The 24,004-nt window shown below is 56.3% G+C and overlaps 1 protein-coding gene across 1 annotated transcript; it reads left to right on the top strand.

Annotated features, from left to right (window-relative positions):
• The first annotated feature begins 2,633 nt into the window (after window positions 1-2,633).
• Window positions 2,634-15,259, top strand: DRAXIN (dorsal inhibitory axon guidance protein). The gene is made up of 6 exons (XM_075560234.1): window positions 2,634-3,087; window positions 4,851-5,044; window positions 5,508-5,619; window positions 7,742-7,831; window positions 9,441-9,530; window positions 14,389-15,259. Exons 1-6 carry the CDS (start codon window positions 2,634-2,636, stop codon window positions 14,499-14,501), a joined length of 1,053 nt encoding a protein of 350 aa, XP_075416349.1. The 3' UTR covers window positions 14,502-15,259.
• Window positions 15,260-24,004: the final 8,745 nt, after the last annotated feature.

The following is a 24,004-nucleotide window of genomic DNA, read 5'->3' on the forward strand; positions in this document are numbered from 1 at the left end:
GCCCCCTACAGAGTCGAACACTGCTTGACTGACAGGCCTTTCAAGCGGCCCTCTTCCCACGGGGCTCAGGTCCAGCTGCTATCTGCGGGCCTCGTTATGGAGAGGCCGGAGGGAGGCCGGTGGGCAGGAACCTGCTGCCGCCAGTGAGGTGCAAGTGAGCAAGAACTGGATGTTTGGGGAGGGGGGATGGGAGGTGTAGGAGGAACCTCCATAAGCCTGACCCCGTGTTCCCCACTCCCCACCTAGGCTCACCCAGTCAATGCAAGCCCCGCCATCCATAATAGGGAGAGATGGGAAGTGGGACCTTAATCTGGGGACCAGGCCTCTGAGGGCCCCATGACCGACCAGGCTGGATGACCGCAGTCCTCAGAAGCTCTCTCCCAGACTGGCTGGGGGATGGGGAGCCAACCAGATAGTTCCCCTGCTTTACTACGCCCCCAGCCCCTGGGGTGGTCAGCCTGGTCAGAGGCTAGAGGTGGGGGAACTGCCCACCTGTCTCCTCCAGAAGCTGCTCTGTGTTGAGTTGACCCAGAGGGCCCAGCCATGGCCCTCTCAGGACTGGCTACAGGTAAACGTTCTGCTGCCAGCCAGGGCTGGGGGAAGGCCCTTCTGGGAGCTGAGAATCAGGAGGGAGCCTTACCGGGAATCCTCAGTGCTGTGCAATTAAAAGACCACAAACCACAAAGAAACAGTAGTGTGAGCAACTTTGCAGGTCTAATGGACTCCAAGGGAGGCCGGGCACCATAAACAGTCAATCAGTCTGGCTAACCTGGTGCCGAGCCTGGCTGGGGGCAGTGAGGCTGGGGGCGTGGGTCAGAGAGGGGGGCCTCCACAGTTCAGCAAGCACCCCGACTGCCCCCTCTCAGGCTGGGCTCTGCTGGGCCATCCAGGGGTCAGTTTCTTCCTTCTGTGTGGGGCCAGAGCAGTGGACCAACACTTTGCATGGGCAGAGGGTGCAGAGAGTAGGTCAAAGTTGGCTTACTTGCAAGGACAAGTCTCTGAGATTGTCCCCAAAGCCCCTCAGTGCCACCCCTCACCCCCTCACTGTGTTTGCCAGGCCCCACCCCTCCAAAGCTCGGGAGGGAGGGAGGGAGGGACCACACTGACTTGGAGGAAGTGACTTGGGACTGATGGACAGGTGGAAGGGGATGAGGGCCGAGCTGTGCTGCCCTGGACCACAGCCACGCGGGGGTTAGATGCACAGGCTTGCAGAGCACAGGGGTGCACTTACTGAGGATTCCCCAGCCTCTCTGGGCCTTAATCTTCTCTTTAGAAAACTAGGGGCACTAACAGGACCCCCTCCAGAGAGCTGGTGCAGGAACTAACCCACTGCCGTCGGACTCATAGCGATAATCTTTACAAAAGCCACTACCACCTCTTTCTCCCGCTGAACAGAAGGTGGGTCCGAACCACTGACCTTCCCATGAGTGGCTGAAAACTAACCACTGTACCACTTTGTCATCAAGTCCTGGAAAGCCCGTGGGGCAGCTCTACTCTGTCTTATGAAGTCACGATGAATTAGAATCAACTCGACAACAGTGAGACTTTTGGTTTGGAAACTCAAGTTTCTTTTCCTACTGCTGAGCAGCTCACGGGTTCGAACCGCTGACTCGCCACGAGCACCTGCGTGTTCACTCAAGGCTCCATCAGGATGCTGGTTGGAAGGACTGAAAGAGAAACTCACTTCCAGCGAGTCAATAGCAACCCTGTAGGACAGGGTAGAACAACCCCTGTGAGCTGCTGAGAGTGGAACTTATGGGAGCAGAAAGCCTCCTCTTTCTCCTTTGGAGCAGCTGGAGATTTTGAACTGCCGACCTTGTAGTTAATCGCCCAGTGCATAACCCACTACACCATGAGGACGCCTCGTAGCGTGACCCATAGCTGACTCATAGCAAGCCCCTGTGGGTTTCCGAGACTGTAACTGTTTACGAGACTAGAAAGCCCAGTCTTTCTCCCATGGAACTTGCTGGTGGTTTCGAATTGCCAACCCTGTGGATCACAGCACTGGTGGTGCAGTGGTTAAGTGTTGGGCTGCGATCCGCGGGGTCGGTAGTTCAAAACCAGCAGCAGCTCCGTGGGAGGACAGGGGCGTCACTGTGAGTCAGCACTGACTAGATGGACTAAGTGACATAGACTCACCTCGGGGACTTCCCATGACTCCTGGGGTGGTGCATGTGCTCAGGAGCTCTGGTCCCATCTGTGAAGAGCAGGCTTTCAGTGGGGGCCCTGGACCCAGAGGGGGGTGGCTGAGCCCCTCCCCACGGGGCACTTGGCAAGAGAGAGATTTATGCAGAAAAAGGACTTGGAGGTGGGTCTGGAACCTGGATGTGGCTTGAACTCCTTGGGGTGGGGATCCCCACCCCCAGGATTGCTGCTGTCCTGGACACCCCCAGGCGACTCTCGGTTGGGCTCTGTCTTTATGTCTGACCTCTGCCCAGTAGACACAGTATCATGTCACACGTAGGGGAGGGGCCAGTTGTGACAACTGGAAATGTCTCTAGATACACCCAGGTGTCCCCTGGGGGCACAGTCCCCCTTACCTCCTATGAGAAGCCCCGTGATGTGATGTAGGGGCTCCAGGTGCGGAGGGGAAGAGGGCCTCACCGTGCTGCTCTTCCTGCAGGAAGGAGGCCATGGCCAGGCCCCCCACCCCCATCGCCCCCACGCTGCTCCTAGTCCTCCTGGTGCTGCTGGAGCTCAGCCCCGCAGGCTCCTTGGCCCCTGCGACCCCTGCCCAGAGCCTTCCGGAGAATCACATTGGCCTCCCTCGCCCAGCGCTCTGGAAGCCTCAGGCCAGCCACCACCGCCGCCGGGGCCTGGGCAAGAAGGCACGGGGTCCAGGCATGCCTGGCCGGGCCCAGGATGGGGCTGTGGTCTCCACCACCAGGCAGGCCTCTAGGCTGCCCGGTGCAGGCGGCCTGTTGCCTGGGCAGAGTCCTGCAGGCCTGCTGCGAGACAAGAACCTTCTCCTGGGGCTGGCGCTGCCCTACCCTGAGAAGGAGAACCGGTCACCAGGGCTGCAGAGGGCGAAGAAGCAGGGCGGCAGAGAGCACAAGAGACGCAGGGACAGGCTGAAGCTGCACCCAGGTACTGGAGGCTACCTGCGAGGTGGGGACTCCAGGCATGGGAGGGAGGTGTCAGAGGGGTGCAGAGCCCACAATCAGGGTCGCCCAGAGGGGGGAAGGGATCCCACTAGAGTCAGAGCATCTGGTGAGGGGAGGGTTGGGGGCAATGTGCCAATGTAGGCTCCACCTGGTCAGGATGTAGGATCCCCCGAAGTGAGGAAGTCCCACCCGGTCTGGCCTAAATCCATGGGACCAGAAGTCCTGAGTGGGGGTCCTGGGGAGCTCCCAGAAGCTAGCATGCTCCTCTGCTGACCCAGAGCAGGGACTCAGGTTAGACTCTCCGTCCACTCCGAGACACCTCAAAAGAAAGACCTGACAGTCTGCTTTCCAAACCCAGTCCTTGAAAAGCCCATGAAGCCAGATCTGCTTCCCCAGACAAGGGGTCACCTTGACCCTGGTGATCAGTCCTGGGTCGCGATGGAGCCCGCCGGGGCCCTCCAAGCACACCACAGACCTGTCAGAGCAGTCACTCCAGCACCTGCTGAGCAAAGCGGGGAGACAAGCCTAGAAGCCAGACCTGGCCAGCTTCCAGTCCTGGCTCCATCACTTATAGGCTGGGTGGCCCTGGATAAGTCATTTTTCTATTCCTGCTTCTCCCTCTGCAAAATAAGGATCCTGGACTCCTCTGCCCTCCATGTAAATCCAGAGACTTGATAGGCACATTGCTTGGAATGGCGCCGGCCGGTGGCAGGGGGAATGAGCGGTAGCTGCTACTAGCTCACCCTCAGTTTGATCTCACAGCGGAATCAGCGCTGTCCAGCCTACAGACAGGGCACCCAAAGAGTGCCCCCAGCCCTTGCCACTCCCTTGACATTCCCTTTATCCCTGTGAGCTAGCTGACCTCCCGCTGCAGGAGGGCAATGGGACTGGCCCTTGCTGGGAGACTTGATATGCAGGTTGGGATCCCAGGCTGATAGCAGAATGAATAAGATAAGCACAAAGGCCCTGAGGACCCCTTTCCACCCTCGGGGATTCACTCCTGCAGGGGGGTGCCCACCGGCCCGACCGACCTTATAGCCAGAGGAGAACCAAGGCAGAGTGAGCCTTGGGCTTCCAGCTCTCTCAGAGCCCCATTCCTCCTGACCCCGAGTCTGCACACCCTCTCCCTGCCCCGTTAGTGGTGAAGAATATTGACTTAGTCTAGCTGCAGATCCAGTCTCAGCTCCCCGCTAACCGTGTCCCAGGCAAGTCACCTCGCCATTGCGTGCTTCAGTTTCCTCTCCTGTAGATGAGGCTGAAGGGAGCACCCCCCCCCTCACAACTCTCTAAGGATGGTTGGATGAGCAAATGGGACCCTGCATAAGCAGGTGCTGCATAAGATCACCGCCGAGGGATCCCACGCCTGTGCAGGAGAACGGCCATGTTCACTTCCAGCCTCCTCAAAGCCCTCTGCTCGCCCCTCCAAAGCGCTTCACTCCCCTACTCGAACCTCCCCTCCTCCAGGGAGTTGCCCGTGGTTACTCCTGCCAGCTCCCCTTAGTGGCCCATGCCAGCTCCAACGTGGACTTTGGGGAATGCTGCTTCCTACGGAGAAGCCCGGCACGTCTCCCAGACACATCTCGAGGGCCCCGCATTCTCACCTCCCCAGAAGGGCAGGTCACGGGATGTCAGTTGAGCCCAGGGGTACCTAGTCCTCCCCCACTTCCCACCCCTCAGTTTACAGTAGGAAGTGTGGACGCTTCTGTGGGCAGACAGAGCCTCCACGCCTCCTGCTCCGTGTCTCAGGCCGAGCCTTGGTCCGAGGCCCCAGTTCGCTGATGAAGAAGGCTGACTTCCTCACCGAAGACCAGGTGCGGGACGCCACCCTGGAGGAGTCTTCCACCAGCCTGGCCCCCACCATGCTGTTCCTGACCACCCTGGAGGCGGCACCTGCCACCGAAGAGTCTGTCATCTTGCCTGTCACCTCTCTGCAGCCCCAGGTAAGGAGTCTGAGCACAGCCTCAGAGCTGGAGTGGCCTTGAGACCCTGTTGTGCTGCACCTGCTTAGTGTGTCTAGGGAGCCTGGGGCACAGACGGAGGGGCTCTGATGGCAGCAGTGTGGTGACGCGTGGAGCGGCTAAACGCAAGGTCCACAGTTTGAAGCCACCCACTTCTTCAAGTAGAACGATGGGGCTTTCTACTCCTCTGAGGAGCTACAGTCTAAAAAGCAAAGAGTGACAGTCTCAGAAACTCATGGGGGCAGTTCTGCCCTGTCCTATAGGGTCTTTAGGAGCCGGCATCACCCCTATGGCAGTGCAGTTCATTTGGGGGCTGGGGTACAGACAGAGTTGTGGAAGAGACAGTCGTGCGGTCAAGGAGAGCCCTTTCCCTTCACCCTGACCCCCATTCCTGCTCCCAGCAGCCAGACAGCTCAGGTCTCCTCCTCCACACCCCTTTCTTCAGGTGCAGCCCCGGCCTGATGGGGAGGTGATGCCCACGCTGGACATGGCCTTGTTCGACTGGACCGATTACGAAGACTTAAAACCTGATGTGTGGCCCTCTGCAAAGAAGAGAGGTATGTCCACCTCCCGTGACACCCAGGTGCCGAGTTCCCCAGCCCCGGGAGCCCTGGCTGCCCAATGGTTGTCCAAAGTCAAATCTAAACCGCATCTCACCCAACAGCCAAATCGGAAATGCTGTGAAGTGCTTGCTCTTGGGGTTAGAGCATCGTTTCCATGTGGGAGCCCATTGTTGCGTCACGACGCCGACCCCCCTCACCATCCTCACTTGGAAGGAGCGTTCTGGCTGTCTTCTCCCTAGACGGGTGTGTTCCTCCTCCGGCAGTCCACGATACATACAGTCAATGTTCTTTACCCACACCGTCATCCAAATGTGCCGACTCTTCTCTGGCCTTCCTCATCCATTGTCCAGCTCTCACAGGCATAGGAGGTGCTTGAAAATGCCATGACTTGCCCCAGGTGCACCATGAGCTTCAAAGTATATCTTCGCTCTTGGGCATTTTCAAAGGTCTTGTGGAGAAGATTTACTCGGTGTGATACGTCGTTTGATTTCATGGGCCTTGACTGTGGATCCAAGTGAAATGAAACCCTTGTCAGCTACGACCTCTTCTCGGTTGGCCGTGATGCAGCTCACTGGTCCAGTGGAGCAGACCGTGGTGTTGCTTTCTGTTGAGGTGTAATCCAGAGCACTGATCTCCATCAGGAACCACTTACAGCCCTCTTGGCTTCCAGCAAGCAAGGTCGTGCATCTGCGTAGTGCAGGGTGTAAGGAACCCTCCTCCAAGCCTGCTGCCAAGGTCTTCCTTGACCCATCCAGCTTCTCAGCGTACGTGCTAAACGCACAGACTGAGTAAACCTAGCGAAAAGATACAGTCCTGACACACACCTTTCCTGAATTAACCATGCAGTCGCCCCTGGTTCTATTCGAACAAGTGCACTGGGTCTGTGCACAGGTTCCCACGAGCAAAGTTTAGTGTTCTCGAATTACCATTCTTGACAATGTGATCCCTAATTTTTTATGATCCACATAGCCAAATGCCTTTCCATAGTCATTAAAACAAAGGAAAGCATCTTTCTGGTGTCTCTGCTTTCAGCCAAGATGCATCTGACATCAGCAATGACACCCCTCATTCCACCCCTCTTCTGAGTGTGGCCTGAGTCTCCGGCAGCCCCTGTCTATGCACCTCTGCAACCATTTGTGAACTGTCTTCGGCAGCATTCTCCTTGCATGTGATATTAGTGATATTGGCCAAGTGGCTGTCTTCCAGAGACGATTGAATACTTCCAGGGTTTTAGCCATTTGTTGAAACATCCCAGTTGGTATCCTATCCATTCCGGAAAACTTGCCTTCACTGCAGCTGGGGCTCTTTCTGCCAGCACCACCAGTTCTTCGTCATTCGCTACCTCCTGAAGTGGTTGAGCATCAATCACTTCTTTTCGGTGCCGTGACTCTGTGTATTCCTCCCATCTTCTTTTGATGTTTCCTGCGCTGTTCGCCTTCTTGCCTGTAGAATCCTTCAATATTGCAATGGGAGGCTTGAGGGGTTTTTCCCCTTCAGTTCTTTCAGCTTGAGAAACACCGAATGTGGTTGGTTTGTTTGTTTGTTTGACTATGTCTTTATACTTTTATTTTCTAGCTTCAGGTTGGAAGGTGGCCCCTTTCACTGTTACAGTCTTCTAGCTTCTGGAGTGACCCTCAGGACTCTTCTGTTTGACTCTTTTCCATCATGTTTCTTCCTTTGGCTTTTGCTACTCTCAGCTCGAGCAAATTTAACAACGAGAGCAACAGTGACCGAAACAAAAGATTAAATGCTTAATATAAGCCCAATTCTCTCCAGCTACCTTCTCATTTTATGCTGAAAAATATCACTGTTAGGTGAGTTGTTTATATGTTGTTATTGTTGTCCATTCTGACTCATCGTGACCCTCTGGACAACAGAATGAGGCGTTGTCTGGTCCCGTGGCAGCCCCCTCACAATCGCCACTGTGTCCCTCCATCCCATCAAAGTCTTCTTCTTGGCTGCCCACTGCTATGTCAGGGACAAGGAAGGGCAGAGAGGGGGAGCATGTCTGGCGCACAGCTGGACGGGACAGCAAGGGTGGTCTGCCTCTGGGTTTGTGTGATTCACCTCTCGGCTCCGCTGGCCTGTTTCTGATACCACATCTTCATGTCCCCAGACAATCACCGGGGTCAACTCTCCAGTGATGGCAACGAAACATCTCCAGCTGAGGGGGAACCATGTGACCATCACCAAGACTGCCTACCAGGTACCCACCCACCTCACCAGCACGGAGTGTACAGTGCCACGGGGCACCGAGGCACAGAGACGGTCCCCAGACTCCCTGGCCCTTTATGGATGATAAATAACAGTCACACCAGCTACCACGTGCTTGACCCTGGTGGACGGACTGTGAAAGCACTCTACTGCGAATCAGAAGGTTGGCGGTTTGCATCTACCCCCAGGGGCGTCAGCAGAGAGGCGAGGTGAAAGCCTGGGAGCACTGCCACACTCTGACACACCTGGGGTCGCCCAGAGTCGGAGTGGACGAGAGGGCAGCCAGTTAGCACTCACGGATAGTCGCCGTCACACACGGCTCTGTGTCATCCTCTCAGCCCCCCAGAGAAAGGGACACTGCCATCCCCGGTCAGGCAAGGAGACAGGGAGCCCAGAGCAGATAGGTGTCTCCTCTGAGCTCACACAGCTAGGAAGTGGCTCTTCACCTTTGCCGAGCGCCGCCTGGCATCCCAGGGCCCGTCTCTTGACCGCGTGCATCTTCTGGGAGCCTGGCGGGACTGGATCTGTCCTTGTCCCTTGCAATCCTGGAGCACTGGTTGGGGAGCCGAATGGTTGGGGAGCCTTCACCGCCTGGGTTGCAGCGTCACTAAGGACAAGCGCCCGAGGCTTTGATCAGTTTGTGCCTTGCCCTGCTGGTCCTTGTTCGGTCCGTTGGGACCTCTGAGAAGCATGGGGTGAGACGGAGATGAAAATGCAGGGGGCTTACTTTGGGCGATGGAGGAATTGCTTCAGAGAGGTAAAAGGAGGAAGGAGCTGTCCGGCTGAGAAGCCTTCGGGTTGTAATGCAAAGTCTGGACCAGCGCCGAGGGGGCGCTGCAGAGCGGAGGAGGGGCACGCACACACGCCCCTGAGCAGAGCCTGCCCCTTAGGAGAGGCACGCCCACAGGAGTGTCAGTCACTGTCCTAGGAGTGACCTCAACGGAAAGCTAAGGTGACTCCAGTTAGCAGCTGGCAGCCCGGGAGACTGTCCTCTGCTCTAGGGAACAGCCCATGCGGCCCCAGGAAGCCGACTGAGTAAACACACACACACACACACACACGCGCACACACACTACCCTTACCCCCACCCCCAGCTCGACGCCTACCCTGGTTTCTTCCCAACCAATCAACAAGCACAGCAACCAGAAGCCAGGCCGCTGGCTCTGCTGCCAAAGCAGTTCATTCGCTCCAGCATCCTCCGGGGTGGGGATGGGGTGCAGACGGTTAAGCACTGGACTGCAACCAAACCCACCCAGGGGTGCCTGGAAGACCAGGTTCACTGAGCAGGAAGAAAAGGCAGGCCTCAGGGCCCCCTGAATTCCGCCTCTGACATCTGGCTCCTGGATGGGCAAGGCTGGCCTCACCCCCTGACCTTCCCAGGTCTGGTCTCCTATCTGTCCAAAGAGCGCCTTTGGGTCACCCACCTTGAGACCGCTCCCAGATTCCAGCCAACTCCCCAGGAGGTGGTCCCACCTGTCCTTGCTCCCCAGTGATCCACCGAGGGACCCACTGGGGCAGCTGGGGTGTCTACCCCTCTGCCACAGGCACCAGGTGGTGGGGGGCAGGGAGGGGGTCTGACAAAGGGGCTTGCTGTGTCGCAGGCAGCTGCTGTGACCTTCGGGGACACCTCTGCGCACCCCACAACCGAGGACTCAACAACAAGTGCTTCGACGACTGCATGTGTGCAGAAGGTGAGGCGTCGGATGGGCTCCCTGGGCTCTGGGACCACGGAGGAGCCTCTTGGTTTCTGGACGCGGGTTCTGTAGGAGTGTTGGGGGATGAGATTTCCTGGCACAGGGAGCACTGTGTGGTGGCTTGACACCAAGGAGGGGTGGGAGAGTCCCTCGGGAGACACGAGCAAGAACAGCCTCGCCCGATGTCTCCCCAGTCTGCGAACTCATTTAGCCCCGATCCCTGGCATGGCTTCTCCGATTTGCTTTTCTCACCTCTCGAAATACAAGCTGGTCTGCTCGCCCGAGATCTGAAGGCGGAGAAGAGAGTATCTTTTAAAATAAGATCAAACTGCAAAAGCCTGGTGCCTTCCCACAGCATTCTATCCCTCCCGGCATTCTTAGGGTGATAACAAACTGGGCGGGGGGGGGGAATGTCCCAGTGCTGTCCTGGGGAGGGACACACGTGACCCCTGCCTCTTCAGAGCCTCAGAAGAGCCACCTGTGCAGTCTCCTCACTTCAGAACTCGAAGGCCCAGGTGTTCCAAGCTCCAGGGTGAAGCCTTCTCTCTCCTTTGCTGGCGCGGTCCTCTCCACCACCCCAGGGCGGGAGCTGCCCTGATCCCCATTTTACATTCGAGCCAAGTGAGGCCCACATGTACCCAGCTAGGAAGGCGGGAGAGTATTTTGAATGTTGTATTCTGGAAAATTTCCAAGCAATATGGTCGCTTTGTTTGCTAGCTGAGCCAAAGCAAATGTCTGCCAAGCAGGGGTCTCATAAGCCCTCGATGCTTTGTCCCACCCACAGTTCCGGTGGCTGAGAGGCAGAATTCAGGGTGCTGGCTGAGCGGCTCTCTTAGAGGAGTCCAGGGACTGTGCGCCCAGCTTCAGGCAGCCCTCGGCATTCCCTGGCACGTCCAAGCACTTCAGGCCCCGCCTTCCATCCTGTGCCCACCCCTCCTCCTTCATAGGGCCCACTCCTAGTAAGTCAGCCCACCTCACTCCCCGACCTCCTGTCGACCTAACCAAGAGGATGTCTTTAAGGCCCATTCCCAACTAAGGCCACATTCCTGGGTGCCAGGGGGTCAGGATTTCCCCATCCTCCTTGTGGGAAGCACAATGGAGTCAATTACTTAAGCTCCTCAGGACAGTGTCAGCAACCCCACTGCCCATCCCCCAGCTTCAAAAGCTAGCAGCCACTCAGCAGGTGATTCTGCAACAACTCCTAGCAATGTGTGGACATTTCTTCCAAGGAGCTGCAAAGGGAGGAAAAGAGGACAGAATTTTTCTGTGGCCTCTCTGAAGCCCCCCTAGCGTATCTCTGAAAGAGAAGTGCTCTTATAGAAACAGAGCCACAAGACCAGTAGACCCACCACCGTCATGGAGGCCATGCTGACTCATCAGGATTCCGCAGAGCAGTGGTTCCCAACCTGTGGGTCACGACCCCTTTGGGGGTGGAGCGACCCTTTCGCAGGGGTCACCCAATTCATCACAGTAACAAAATGTCAGTGATGAAGTAGCAACAAAAATAATGTTATGGTTGGGGGGGGGTCACCACCACATGAAGAACCATATGAAAGGGTCGCAGCATCAGGAAGGTTGAGAACCGCTGCTGTAGAGTGTTCTGAGGCTGTTGATCTTTAGGATGATGGACAGCCTCGTCCTTCTTCCTTACAGGAGGCTGGTGGATCTGAACCGCCAACCTTGGGGTTAGCATCTCAATGCTCCTTCACTAAACAAGATCACACTTAAAATTGGCAATATTTACCCCCTCTCTGTTTCCTAAGCAGCCCTGGTGGCCAAGTGGGTTATGCATTGGGCTGCTAACCAAAAGGTCAGCAGTTCAAACCCACCCTCTACCCCATAGGAGAATGATCAGCCTTCTGGTGGTAAAGAGTCCAAATGGACTCCATGGCTGTGAGGGGGCAAGGGGCGGAGATAAAAGGAAAATCACTCTCCTCTGTGAGTGAATTCGGTTTCTGCTTGGCCAGCCTGAGATGCACCCCTGCTTCTACTGATGGGATCCTCAATACCAGCCATCTACTACGACAGCAGCATAGATCTTTGGGCTCAGTCTTAGGTTCACCCAGTCAGTCCAGGAGGATGGATTGTGTGCCTGTTCTGTCTAGGGGCAGTGGTGGTTTGAGAGTAGAATTCACACCATGCAAGAAGCCCCTGTTTGGTTCTCAGCAGTGCACCTCGTGCACAGCTGCTGCGTGTCTGTCAGTGGAGACATGTGTGTGGTTATGATGCTGAATAGGCTTCACCAGAGATAAGACTAGGAAGAAAGACCTGGCAAGAAAAAAAGCACAGGCAATGAAAACGGACTGTAGCCAACCTACCCAAAGCTACATGCCAGGCACCGAGTCCTAGGTCGTGACGGTTCAGCCTTGAAAAGCATCCAGAACGTTCAGTGGCCCTGCATTCCGTTCCTATGAGAGAAACAGATGATATGCAAATAAATCATTATCTGTGGACAGTGATAAGGGCTAGACAGAAGAGAAAATAGGAGGATGTATAAGGGAGCCCCTGGAGTTATTCGAGAAAAGATGGCAAGGTGGACAGGGGAGCCGATGTCTAAAGATCTGGTGGGGGGCATGCTCCAGGTCAGGCAGAGCAAGGGCAAGGCAAGGCCCTGGAGCAGGAAGCAGCCTGTCTGAAGGATGGAAGGTCTCAGGCAACAAGGACGGTGGTGCCAGGAGAGGTGGGAGCTGCCGGCCTTCTTTGGGTTCTGCTTTGTAATTGGAGTTGCTGGCAGGTTGTAAGCCGGGGCATGGCAGGATCTGATTATGCCTTCCAAAGCCCACTCTAGCTTTGGGGGTGCCGGGGGGACCAGAGTGGGGGCAGGGAGGACCAACAGAAAAGTGAGAGAGGATGGAGGGGACACTGGAAGATGCTCAGCACTGACTGCAGGCACCTTAAACCCAAACCAAACTCACCGCCGCCCCGTTGGTGCCGTAGGACAGCGCAGAACTGCCCCCAAGGGCTCTGAAGCCATAACTCATCGCTCTTCACGGGAGTATAAAGCCTTGTCTTTCTCTTGAGAAGGGACTGGGAGTTTTGAATGGCTAGCCTTGTGGTTAGCAGCCCCACACATACCTATGCCTCCAAGCCTCCTCCAGGCACCTACGTGCTGGTAAGCTCCCATTTCACTGAGGAGGAGACTGAGGGGCAGCGCAGGTCGGAGGGCAGGGAGTCCAGGGCGTACACCGTAGCCCTTCAGGTCCAGCCCAGCTGAATAGGTCCGGCTGGTGCCAGGCTGGGCACTCACTCTGTAGCTGGCCCTCAGCCCAGGGGTCTTGGGGAGGGGAGGGGTGCTTTGTGAGCACCCCAAGTGCCATCTGCTCAGTGCCGTCAGAACTCAGTCTTCCTCCCTGGAGACTCAGGGCCGGACAGGATGGAGAGCAAGAGTTCCTACTCAGGTACCTGGTTAGAGAGGATGGGGCGGGGCACAAGATGCTGCATCAGAGGGTCTGGGGACCTCAGGACTCCTGAGAAATCCCAGCTCCCTGCACACATGGCCCCCGGCCAGTCCCGGGCAGCCTGGCCCAGAAGGGCTTCAGTGGCTGCAAGCCCTGTCCTGCTCCAATCCCAGGTGTCCCTGTGTGGTCCGAGGTCGGAAAGTCCCTCCACCCACGTTCAAATGCCAGACTTCACAGCAGCCCCTGTGCTCTCTGGAAGGTGACATAGATGGATCTGAACCCAGAGACACGCCCTCCTCATGGCCACCCTGAGCCTGGGAGGGATGCTGCCCACAGCACCCTTTTTTCCTCTACCACTGGGAGGATGTGGCCTTGAGGGGGGAGATCTCTAGCTCATGAAGAGCCTGGGGAGGTGTTTCTGGCTGAGGAAGGTACAAGGGCCCCCAGGCAGCGGCTGCGAGTTACAAGATCTTGATGTTACTGTTGTTGATCCCCGTGTGGCAGAGAAGAACTGCACCCCCCCCACCCCTTCCAGGGTTTCTTGCATCTCCTCTTCAGGTTGTCAGCTCTTTCTTCCACCAATCTTTAAGTTAGCAGCATGACCAAAAGAAATCTCAATCTCCCTGCCACTGAGTCCATTACAACTCCTGGCAACCCTGCAAGACATACTATAATTCTGGACAGGAGGAGCAGAAAACCTCATTGTTATCCCACAGAGAGACCAGTGGTTTTGAACTGTTGGCCTTGCAGTTCGCCGCCCAACGCTGTAGCCATTACACCATCAGGGCTCCTGTTGTGGTGAGGGTGGTCAGGGATGCCTCTTTGAGACCCAAAGGCTGTGCATAGACTGTGTAGCTGAGGGGCGTGCAAAGACCCTGAGGCAGGGAATGCTTGGATGATGAGGTGGACGGAAAGACTGGGATGGCTGGAGCTCCAGAAGGAACATTCTAGATGAGGAGATCAGACAGGAAGCGCCTGGTCCCCGAGGACCTTGTAAGTGAGGTAGGTAGCTGGGATTTTATTCTAGGTGCCATGAATAGCCACGGAGGGCTTTCTAAGGGTGGGCCGAGCCTCATTCATTTACCCCCACCCACCCCCCAAAAGTGTAGTAAAATACACATGACATTTACCGTTGGGACCATTTTAAAGTGTACGATTCCATGGCATCTAATTCTTGCACCATAATGTGCAAACATTATTTTTGTGATCTCAAAAGGAGACTCCACAGCCAGTCAGCAGTCCCTCCCAGCGCCGCAGCCCCTGGCGGACACTAATCGGCGTCCTCCTGCGTGGCTTTGCAGGAGGGTCATTTCCTGTACGCGGCATAGGATTCCTTTTGTAGAACGTTGTGGGGGTAGAATAACAGGAGGTGTGAAAAAAAAGACTACAAGGCGGGGTGGGGCTGGGGGGCGGGATTGATGGCCAGCCCACCCCTGACCCCGGCTCTCTTCACCCAGGGCTGCGCTGCTATGCCAAATTCCACCGGAACCGCAGGGTCACTCGGAGGAAGGGGCGCTGCGTGGAGCCGGAGACAGCGAACGGCGACCAGGGATCCTTCATCAACGTCTAGCCGTCCGCGGGGGCGCCTCCCCACCGGCCTGGGGACCCGAGCGCGGGAGGTTTGGAGAACTGGGCGATGTGTTTATAACTCAAAGTGAGAGATCTGAGGAGGGACCAGGACCTCCATCTTTGGGAGGGGAGCGCTGATGCGGAGGAGTCCGGGTGGACAAGAGGGCCCTGCCCCGAAACCGGATAGCAGCACACGGGCACCCACCTCTTCCTAACCTTGGGATGCATGCGGGCCTGCGCCCCCACCCCGGAGTTCAGGTTCTCCGCGACGGTACTGTCGAGAGTGCCCTCTGCTGTCCTGCCGCAGCACTGCAACACACACGTGCAAAAAACCACGTGGAGAATTTTGAGCATGGAAAAAATGTGGAAACGCCTAAGAGAAAGGGCTGGTCTAGGGCTCTTTGCAGGAACTCAAGGACAGGAGGTTAACATGGAACATCTTTGTGCCAGGCCCCGGGCTAAGTGTGTGGGGTGGATGCCTCATCTCATGTGCTCTTCACGGCGACCTTTAGAAGTAGGCATCGTTCTTTCACAGGCGAGGAAACAGAGGCACAGTGAATTGTGTGACTTGTCCAGGGCCCCAGCTCAATGCTCTTCAAACCTTCAACGTGCATGACAGCCCTCTGAGTGACTGCTTAAAATGCGATTCGGTTTCGGTCGGTTCTGCATTTCAAATAAGCTCCCAGGAGCCCCTGGTTCTGCTGGTCCAGGGTCCTGGCCAGTCCCACACAGTAAACGGCACAGCCGGGCACTGAGCCTGGTCCCACACTCTCTTGCCCCTCCTCACTGAAGATTGCTGCTGGGTTTCCGGCTTTTTTCGGGGGGTGGAGGTGGCGGGGGACGTTTTCCCTGGGGCTCCCTTTCACTGTAGCAGAAGCGGGGGTCCCCTGATGCTTGTGTTTCCTCCCTGGGCTTAGAAGCAAAGCAAAGTGCACCTTCAGCCTCTGCTTGCTTGTGAGGAGGAGTCTGGGCAGATTGGCTCCTGCCCTCTGAGAGGTGATTGAGACAAGAATGTTTGGGGACAAAGCAACGTTGTCCCTTACACCCCCATGGCTCTGTTCTTCCAGGACAGGGACAGACACTTCAGAATCACCTCAGTCGTTTCTACCCCAGGCATTCATGCCTTCTGAGAACTGGATGTCAACATAGACTCTAGAAAAATCACACCTCCCACCCATGCACACCCCGTGTGGCCTCAAAGGCCATTGCTGGAACTCTGCCCTCACAGCTGCAGCATCTCCTGGGGGTCGGGAGCTTGGGTGGTTGTCTTAGAGTGCCGAGCTATCTGAAGCCTCCCACCGATCAGATCCCACCCCACCCACCCATCCAAGCAGCTGTGGCTCCTCCTGGGGCCACGTTGAGCAAACAGTGTAAGTCCCCCCACTTGGCAGCATGCTCCCAGCCAGCCTCTGACCCACGGCAAATCTGGTTCCTCCTGGTGAAAGCCTTTCCCTATTCTTCTTCCATGCTGGCCTGGACAGCTGCCACTGGGCCGTGCCCCTAGGGACACCAGGCCTGATGACTGCATTGTGGCTGGGGCCAGGCACCAAGGAAAACAAGCCAACCTAGGAGAAACCAGACACCGTGCTCTTATCTCCCAATTCCAGTGTGATGGGTGTGGAATCTTGGATGTGCAAGATCAAAGCTGGTGAATTGGAAAGCAGATCCACCAGCCTATCGGTCGGTCTGAAGTCAGGCGACCGCAGGTATGTGGCCTCTTTGGTGGTGGCTGATTCCCTGGGCCAGTTTGTCCTCTTGGGCTGGCTCTGTGAGGACAGGACTCTGATGAGGTGGCTGCAGGCAGAGAACCCAACTTTGTGGGCCACAGAAGGGAAGGGGCCTGGACAGCTCTGGTACATTAGCAGGGGCAAACACAGAGGGCCCAGACAGAGCTGAAGGGCCAGGCCCAACTGCCACTGCCTGCCAGGGGACACTCATGGTTGGAATTCAGGACTGGTTTCTTTGCCTCTGGGTGGTGCAGAAGGTTTGCGCTTGGCTGGCAACCCAAAGGTTGGCTGTTCAAAACCACGCAGTGGTGCTGTGAAAGAAAGGCCTGGCACAGAGTGACAGTGCTCTGCAGTGCACAGATCCACTCCCAAATAGATGGGGACACCCTGAGTCAGAGGGGACCCCATGACGCCAGGTTTGCGCTGTGCCTCACCTGCCCCACTTTCCATGGCACCGGGGAGTACGTGGCATCCTCCAGTCCCCTCATGGTTAATCGGAGCCTCTACCCGGGAATTCTCCCTTGTTGCTGCCACTAGGTGCCAGCCAGTTAGTTAGGTTTCCTCTGACCCAGGGTTTGCAAGCCTTTCTGGCAAAGGTTTGCCAGGTGAGCTGCCCGGTGTGTTGCAGCCATCGATGATGACATGTAATGAATGGGCATGGCTGTGTTCTAATAAAACTTTATGTGCAGACCCTGAGGTGTCCATTTCCTATAACCTTTACAGAGCACTGATTCTTCTTTTGATTTTTTAAAAACCAATCAAAAATACAAAAATGCTTCTTAACTCGAGTACCTTACATGACTAGGGAGCTTGAGGCTGTCTTTGGCTCCCCGGGCCACAGGTTGCAACTCCTGCGCTCACCTGCCATTCTCAGGCTGCTCATTAGAATGATGTGGGCAGCTTTTCAAAAGTGCTGCGGCCCAGAGCGCACTGTCAGCAAGTTTGCTATAATTGGTCTGCTTTATAGTCTGAGCTTTGGGGATTTTTTCCCCAAGCACCACCCTACCTTCCCGGGAATGCATATGTGTAGTCAGGGCTAGGACCACGCCTCTTAACCTCCCGTGGGCGGCAGGACCCATCTCAAACCAAACTCACTGCCACTGAGTCAATGCTGACCCTGTTGGATAGGGTAGATCTGCCCCCTGTGGATTTCCCAGATGGTAACCCTGTAAGAGAGCAGAAAGCCTCATTTTTCTCCCATGGAGCAATTGGTGGTCTTGAACTGCTGACCTTGTGGTTACCGACCCGATGCTCAACCACTATGCCACCAGGGCTCCTGAGTGGTGATACAGGTGGTGATAAAATGGCCTGTACGCTCTGTCACCCTCTTGATGACCCCAGAAACCTTCCTGAAGGTCTCAGTGCCTTGAGCTCTTAATCTTCATGGGGTGGGGGGGGGGGGCGGGTTGTGAGGACTAAACACAGGACCCTCGCCACATGTTTAAAATAACACCTGACACGGCAGTCCCCAGTACCAGCTGATCTGTTATCCTAGGAGAATAAGCCAAACATCCTCAGAGATACTTTCTCAGTCACAGTTCAGACTCCGCCCACCCCCCCAAAGCGTGCCCCACAGAACACTGGGGACGCCTGGAAAAGAGAAGGTGGGGTTCCATGGTTAGAGAGGTTTGAGGAGCCGCTGGGCAGCATGTACGGGCTCCAGCTGGAGGGCTAAGCAGCTTTGTGGTTTAACAGGTCAACAGCCTGAAAAACAACCACCAGGAGAGCGCTGACAGTGGGGCCAAGTAGAAAGCAATCACTGCTGGACAGCCGCCCGCCTGCATTCCTCCCGCTGGAGGCGAGCCACCGGCCCCCCAGATACCTGCAGTTCCCACAGGGCTGCCTTTCCAGGGTTTGTCCACAAGGCCAAGAGAGGCTCCTGTGCCTGCTGGGAACAGGCTGCCGGTCAGCTGACACGGACACCGAGCCTCATGGGAAAGTGACAGCTTCCCTGAACCATAGTCAGGCCATCAAGCCGGTCCGCAGTGGTGACTGCCAACGTGCGGCTGGGTATGCCACGGGCCATGATGGACTCTAGGCCAGCCTTGAGGCACCTGCTTCCGATGTCATCTAACTAACGTTCAGGTGGATGCAGGGGCTCCGAGCAGGGGGATTGCTTTGTAAATGGGCAGACAGAACACTAGTGTGCTAAAATGGGTGCTAGGAGAGTGGGGTGGGGCTCAGCCAACCATTTTAGCTTTTAGTTGCAGGTTTCTGCTGCAGAAAGACCGGCAATCTGCTCCTGTAGCAATTCTTCTATAAAGATGACAGCCACCTCTTGTCCCTTGGGGTTACAAGAGAAACTCGATTCCCTGGCACCAAAGGACGAAAGGAGTTTCAAGGGGCTGCAACAGGCACTGCCCCCAGGGAGAGGGGCACCACCCTGTTGGGAAACAGGGAGGGGTGGGCATGTAGGTAGGAGAGGTGGGTGGCAGGAATTGGCAGTTGGCCGAGCCAGGGGCTAGTATTGGAGGGCATCTTTTCTGAACCCCCAGTCAGGACAGGTGGTTTGATCCAGGTTCTGAATGCAAGAGGTGTTCTGGCCCCTCAGCGAGTGGTCCACACCAGCAGAGTCAGCATCTTCTGGGAGCTTGGGCCGGTCCCGCCCCCGACTGACTGAACCAACAGCATCTCCAGGGGTGGGACCCAGCGATCTTGGTCCTACCCAGAGTTCCAGGTGTCTCTTGGGCACAACACAGTTGGGGAGGGAGGGCTTGGTCTAGGAACCATACGGGGGCCAGGGGCAAGAATGCTGGGCAGGGTGGGGTGCTGACAGCCAGTGCTGAGTTGGCCAAACTCACCAGCCTGGGATCCTCACTTTATTCTTGGAAGGAATCAAGTGGTTCGCCTGGACCTGTGGCCCTCAATCATCGGGTTCTCTGACTCTTAGGATCTCTCCTGAGGGTGCTGTCTCCTCACTGGCAGGTGGGAGCAGCAGGGCGAGGGGAGGTCCTACGGCCTGTAACCCTGGGACATTTGTTGCATGTGTTCTGTAAATAAAGGATGCTGGTTACAGTTCTTGTGACCCTGGTGTCTCTGCTCCTCCAGGCTGGGAATTCTCGCTCTCCCCCTGCCTTAAGGATGGGCCAGCTGAGGTCCCAACAAGGCTGTGGTCACATCAGGACAACCTCAGGTGGCCCTGTTCCCAGGCTCAGGGGGCCAGGTGCAGAGAAGGCAGATGCCAACTCCCATCAGTGGGGAGGGGCAGGGCACAGCCGCCTGAAGTGGAGCCTGAGAAGGGGTCATGCCATCCGGGGAGGCCTCGGGCTTTGAGGGTGGCACCAGGAGCGAGGCTATCTTATCTCAGAGGCAGCTCCAGCCGGCTTGGTCCAGACTGTCTATTGAGGCCCTCACTCTCCTGACTGATGGGAGCCTGGCTGGGTGTGCCCTCCCCAGCAGCACTGTGTCCCAAGCAACAGCAGGGGCTAGGTAACCACAGACAGGTACCCTTAAAGTCCTGGTGCCCCTACCACTTGTTCCAGTCCGGATGAGTGAAGCCCACAATCCAGCTCCCCAGAGGGATTGCTCAGTGTTCCCAGTATCTGAGTCCCCTGGGATGTTCATGACAACCCCAGGTTCTGAGCCCTTCTGGGCCTCTGACTCAGCATCTCCTGGAAGCTTCATGTTTAATTAGCGCTCTCTCTCTCTCTCTCTCTCTCTCTCTCTCTCTCTCTCTCTCTCTCTCTCACACACACACACACACACACACACACACACCTGTGGGTGGTTTGGGTGCCCACTCAGGCTTGAGAACCACTGCTTCTGAGCTGCCTGAATCCTCAGGACCCAGACAGCGGGGGAACCTTCCACCAGACGTGGGTCTGAGTAACCAAACCCAGAAGGTGCTAACCTGTCTCCCGTCTGCCTTGCAGAATGACACAGAGCGGGCTGACTAAGTGCCAGTAAAGGTGCTCTTACACAGGGGAGCAGTGGGCTGGATTCGAGTCACGGACCACAGTGTTGGGAAAGATGGGACCATTCTTCCCTGTGCTACAGGGTTGCTAGGGTCAGCATTGACTCGATGGCAGTCAGCTCCGGGTCAATGGCTGCAGAAAGGCATGCTGGGCCCCAAGAGCCTCTCCGAGGCTGGGATGTCAACTCATAGGATGTCAACCTTCATTTCTACTGATGAAGGGAGAACCCGTGCTAAGATGAGGGGTGCGAGGCCAGTCCAACTCAGGACCACAGGCGCGCGCGCGTGTGTGAGAGAGAGACAGAGACAGAGAACCACGAAGCTTTGGCAGCACCATGCTGAAGTCCTCAGCTGCTAGCTTTTGGGTCAGCGGTTCAGACCCACGCAGCAGCTCGGTGGGAGAGAGACCTGGCGACCTGCTCCTGTGAGGATGACTGCCTGGAACACCCACAGGGGCAGTTTTCCTCCGTCCCATAGGGTCGCTGTGGGCGGAAATGGGTGGACAGCCATGAGGCTGGTATGGGATTCATATTCCATTCCACACACCCCATTTGGTTGATCCATTCATTTGTGGTGGGCACTTAGATTGTACCCACCTTTTGAAGGCCATAAGGGGTGCAGGGCGGGAGGCTGTCTCTGGACTAGTTGCCTTCCCGAGCCCGGCTGCCCAGCTCCAGACGCCCACCCCGACCTACAAAGCAGAGCGGTCTTTGGGAGGTCACTCAGTAGGACTTCCTCGCTCTGTCTGCCACCTTGAACCTCGTGCGCTCCAGAGGCTGACCGCTGTCAGGCATGTGAGCATGCGTGGCCCGTGTGCCTGGACATGACGATGATGTTTGCAGGGGTGCGTGTGGCAGTGACATAATCTGTTAACATGCAGAGGGGTGGGGTCTAGCCTGGCAATCAAGCCATAGCCAATGAGGCCTCCGTGTGGGCATGGCCTTCTCCTGAGGATTCTGGGAACTCCTGTCTTCCTCCTTGAAGGTGGGAGACCCTGACTCTGCTTGTCTTCCTGCCGACATGTCCCATGGAGACCCCTGAGGGGAACAGAGCCCTGGAACTGGAGGAACCACGTGGAAATCCACACTGACTCTGAGATGCTTCCGCCACCACTGCATCCACAAGACTTCCCACCCCACTGACCTGTGACCTTCCTGCATTCGGCGTCATTGCATGTCTTGCATGTGTCTGAAGAGGAAATTATAGATTGGTATCGACTATATGGGCTAATATCGGGCTTATGGACTTGATCTGTACTGGGCTGGGATGTTTTAATATACAATTACTCTTTGATATGAAGTTCTCTTTTACACACATATGAGTGTCTGTGAATTTGTTTCTCTAGTCAACCCGGACTAACACAGGGGGTTATTATGTGAGTGGACACATGGCTGAGTGGAGGTGCCCGCTTCTCTCTCCCACTTTGGTCATGGACTGTCCTCTGTGTCCCCTGCCCTGACCTCGTGTCAGTGCCCAGAACAGCCTTAAAGAAAGCCTTCTTCCCAACACTCGCCATCCTCTATTGACCACGCTGTCCCGTCACGCATCGCTGATGCCCTGGTGTGTGGGAGGGGGAGTCATTTGAGTTCATTTCCAGAGGAGAAACCCAACGCACAGAGAAACGTCACTCTGTCCCACATCCAAAGTGATGCGGCCAGAGGGTGGCAGGGCTGGACTCCCAGACCTGATCATGCCCACCGGCTTCATCCATCCCCAGACCTGCGGGAGGTCCAGCAGCAGCCCTCACCCAAGCTTGCCATCTGGAGCAAGTCCCAGGCCTGCCTGCCGCACCCAGAGCCTTCATAGGCCACTCCAGGAGAGAGGCTCAGAATTCCTCTCTGGGGCTTTGGACTAGCGGAGCCGGTGGAGGCGCCCTGCCCATCTCCATGCCCCCTTCATTCCTCCATTATCTCTCCTTCTTTGTGGGTGCAAGCTCCACTTACAGCCCATGAAAGCACCGGTGGTGACCGGGCATACCAGGCAGGGATGAAAGCCTGAGCCGCCGCCGATAGGCTGGGTCCTGGCTGCTCCGCTGTTTGTCTATCAGCGCCATCAGCAAGGCCAGGCTGAGCCTCAGGTGCCTTCCCTGAGATTCCAGCGCCTTCCACGAGGAGAGATGGGAGGCTGACCGGAGGGAAGGAGAGGGCCTGGCCTCAGGACAGGACCTGGGCTGCTGGTACCAGGAGGTGAGAGGCAGCAGCCCACTCAGTGGCAGTCCCTGTGTCACGGCCCGGTCCAGGGTGAGGGTCAGCTCTGAGCAAGATGTCAGGGGAGCGAGCACACATCCACATACATGCACACACACGTACACACCAGTGTGCACATGCAGAAACCTTGCAAGAACGGGCGGGCACCCGGACACACATGGGAGGAGATGAACAGGATATGGGTAAGGAGGAGGGAGCCGCTGCGGATGGCAGAGAGCTAGGAGCAGTTAGCTGGGCGGCTGGCCCCTCACATCGACTCTCCACAGCTAGTCTCACACACGACCGTAGCGTAGGCAATTTCCGTCGCTGCCCCCTCTGCCCTCAGCAAGGGTTCCACAGGGCACTTGGATGGGGTCTCTGGTGCCTGCGGGGGGGAGCACCCGGGGCTCCAGCAGAACAGGGCAGTATCCTGAGTCGTTCCCGAGGCACTGGGAGGTGGAGAAGCAGCAGGGGCAGTGGGCAGCGTTTCCTACATGGGCAGCAGGCTCCAGGAGGGGCATTCACGGAGCCTGGCTGGGCCTAGGAAACTTGGCGATGGCTGCGGCTACGAGTCTGAATTCTGTGCCACGGGGACAAATATTCCAGAATCAGCCGCCTTTGTTTTATTGGTATCTCCGTGTGGTAAATATAAATAGAGGGGGAAGTATTGAAAGAGCAAATGCTTTGCCATAAATGTGTGTGTTTGTGAACACATCTTCCATTCACATAACATGAATGATGCGCATCATGGGTGAAGCCATCATCATCATTTGCCTTAAGATTTTCCCATCATCCTTCATGGAAACTGCTGGAAACCAAACCCAGCCCCTGGCACTGTGTCGATTCTATACAGTGACCCTATAGCTCAGAGTAGAGCTGCTCCATAGGGTTCCTGAGATTGAAAATCTGTAGGGAAGCAGATAGCCTGCTCCCCTCTTTCCCCCAGGAGCAGTTAGTGGATTAGAACCACCGACCTTTGGGTTAGTGGCTCAGCACTTAGCTCTCCATGCCAGCAGGGCTTCAACAGAAACTCAGTCCCCGCTAAACCAGCGTTTCCCACAAAGGGTGATACCGCCCTCCCCCTGGGCCCCAAGAACAAAGTTTTTCATTGCCGGAGGCCACTGAGTAATTTTTTTTCCTGAAAAGGGGGCAGTAAGCCAAATACCTGTGATGTAGTCCATACCTGTTCCCATCCCCTCCTCCCTGCCCTGTCACCGCTAGTAAGCGTTGGTCTGTAGACACTTGTCTGGTCCAGATACTCCATAAAGTGGGAGCACGCAATACTTTCAGTGCTGATGAATCTCTCTCTCTCTCTCTCTCTCTCTCTCTCTCTCTCTCTCTCTCTCTCTCTCTCTCTCTCTCACACACACACACACACACACACACACACACACACACACTCACAAAAAACACCTCCTCTGGAGTCGGGCACACGTCAGCTCTCGTCTGTGTTCTGACTGTCCCAGAAACACTGGGAGGTAGAAGTAAGTGAACTGGCCGCCCTGACTTCAACCCCAGACCTTCTAGCATCCACAGTGCTGATGCTGTTAGACTCTGATGCTTTCTGAGTCTTGACACCATCCAGGCAGGACCGAAGAATGTGGATGAGATGTGAGGGCCCTAGAGAGCCCCAAACCACCAGCCACCGACCCTAAGCCATTCCCGCCGCTCTTCCTGT

This window comes from Tenrec ecaudatus, chromosome 1 (genome assembly GCF_050624435.1).
Source record: "Tenrec ecaudatus isolate mTenEca1 chromosome 1, mTenEca1.hap1, whole genome shotgun sequence".
NCBI classification, from domain to species: Eukaryota; Metazoa; Chordata; class Mammalia; order Afrosoricida; family Tenrecidae; genus Tenrec; species Tenrec ecaudatus.

Coding starts and splice junctions, on each gene's coding strand:
- DRAXIN (XM_075560234.1), top strand. CDS start 2,634: ATGGCCAGGCCCCCCACCCCCATCGCCCCCACGCTGCTCCTAGTCCTC. Junction 3,088..4,850: donor CAGGCTGAAGCTGCACCCAG/GTACTGGAGGCT, acceptor TCCGTGTCTCAG/GCCGAGCCTTGGTCCGAGGC. Junction 5,045..5,507: donor TCACCTCTCTGCAGCCCCAG/GTAAGGAGTCTG, acceptor CCCTTTCTTCAG/GTGCAGCCCCGGCCTGATGG.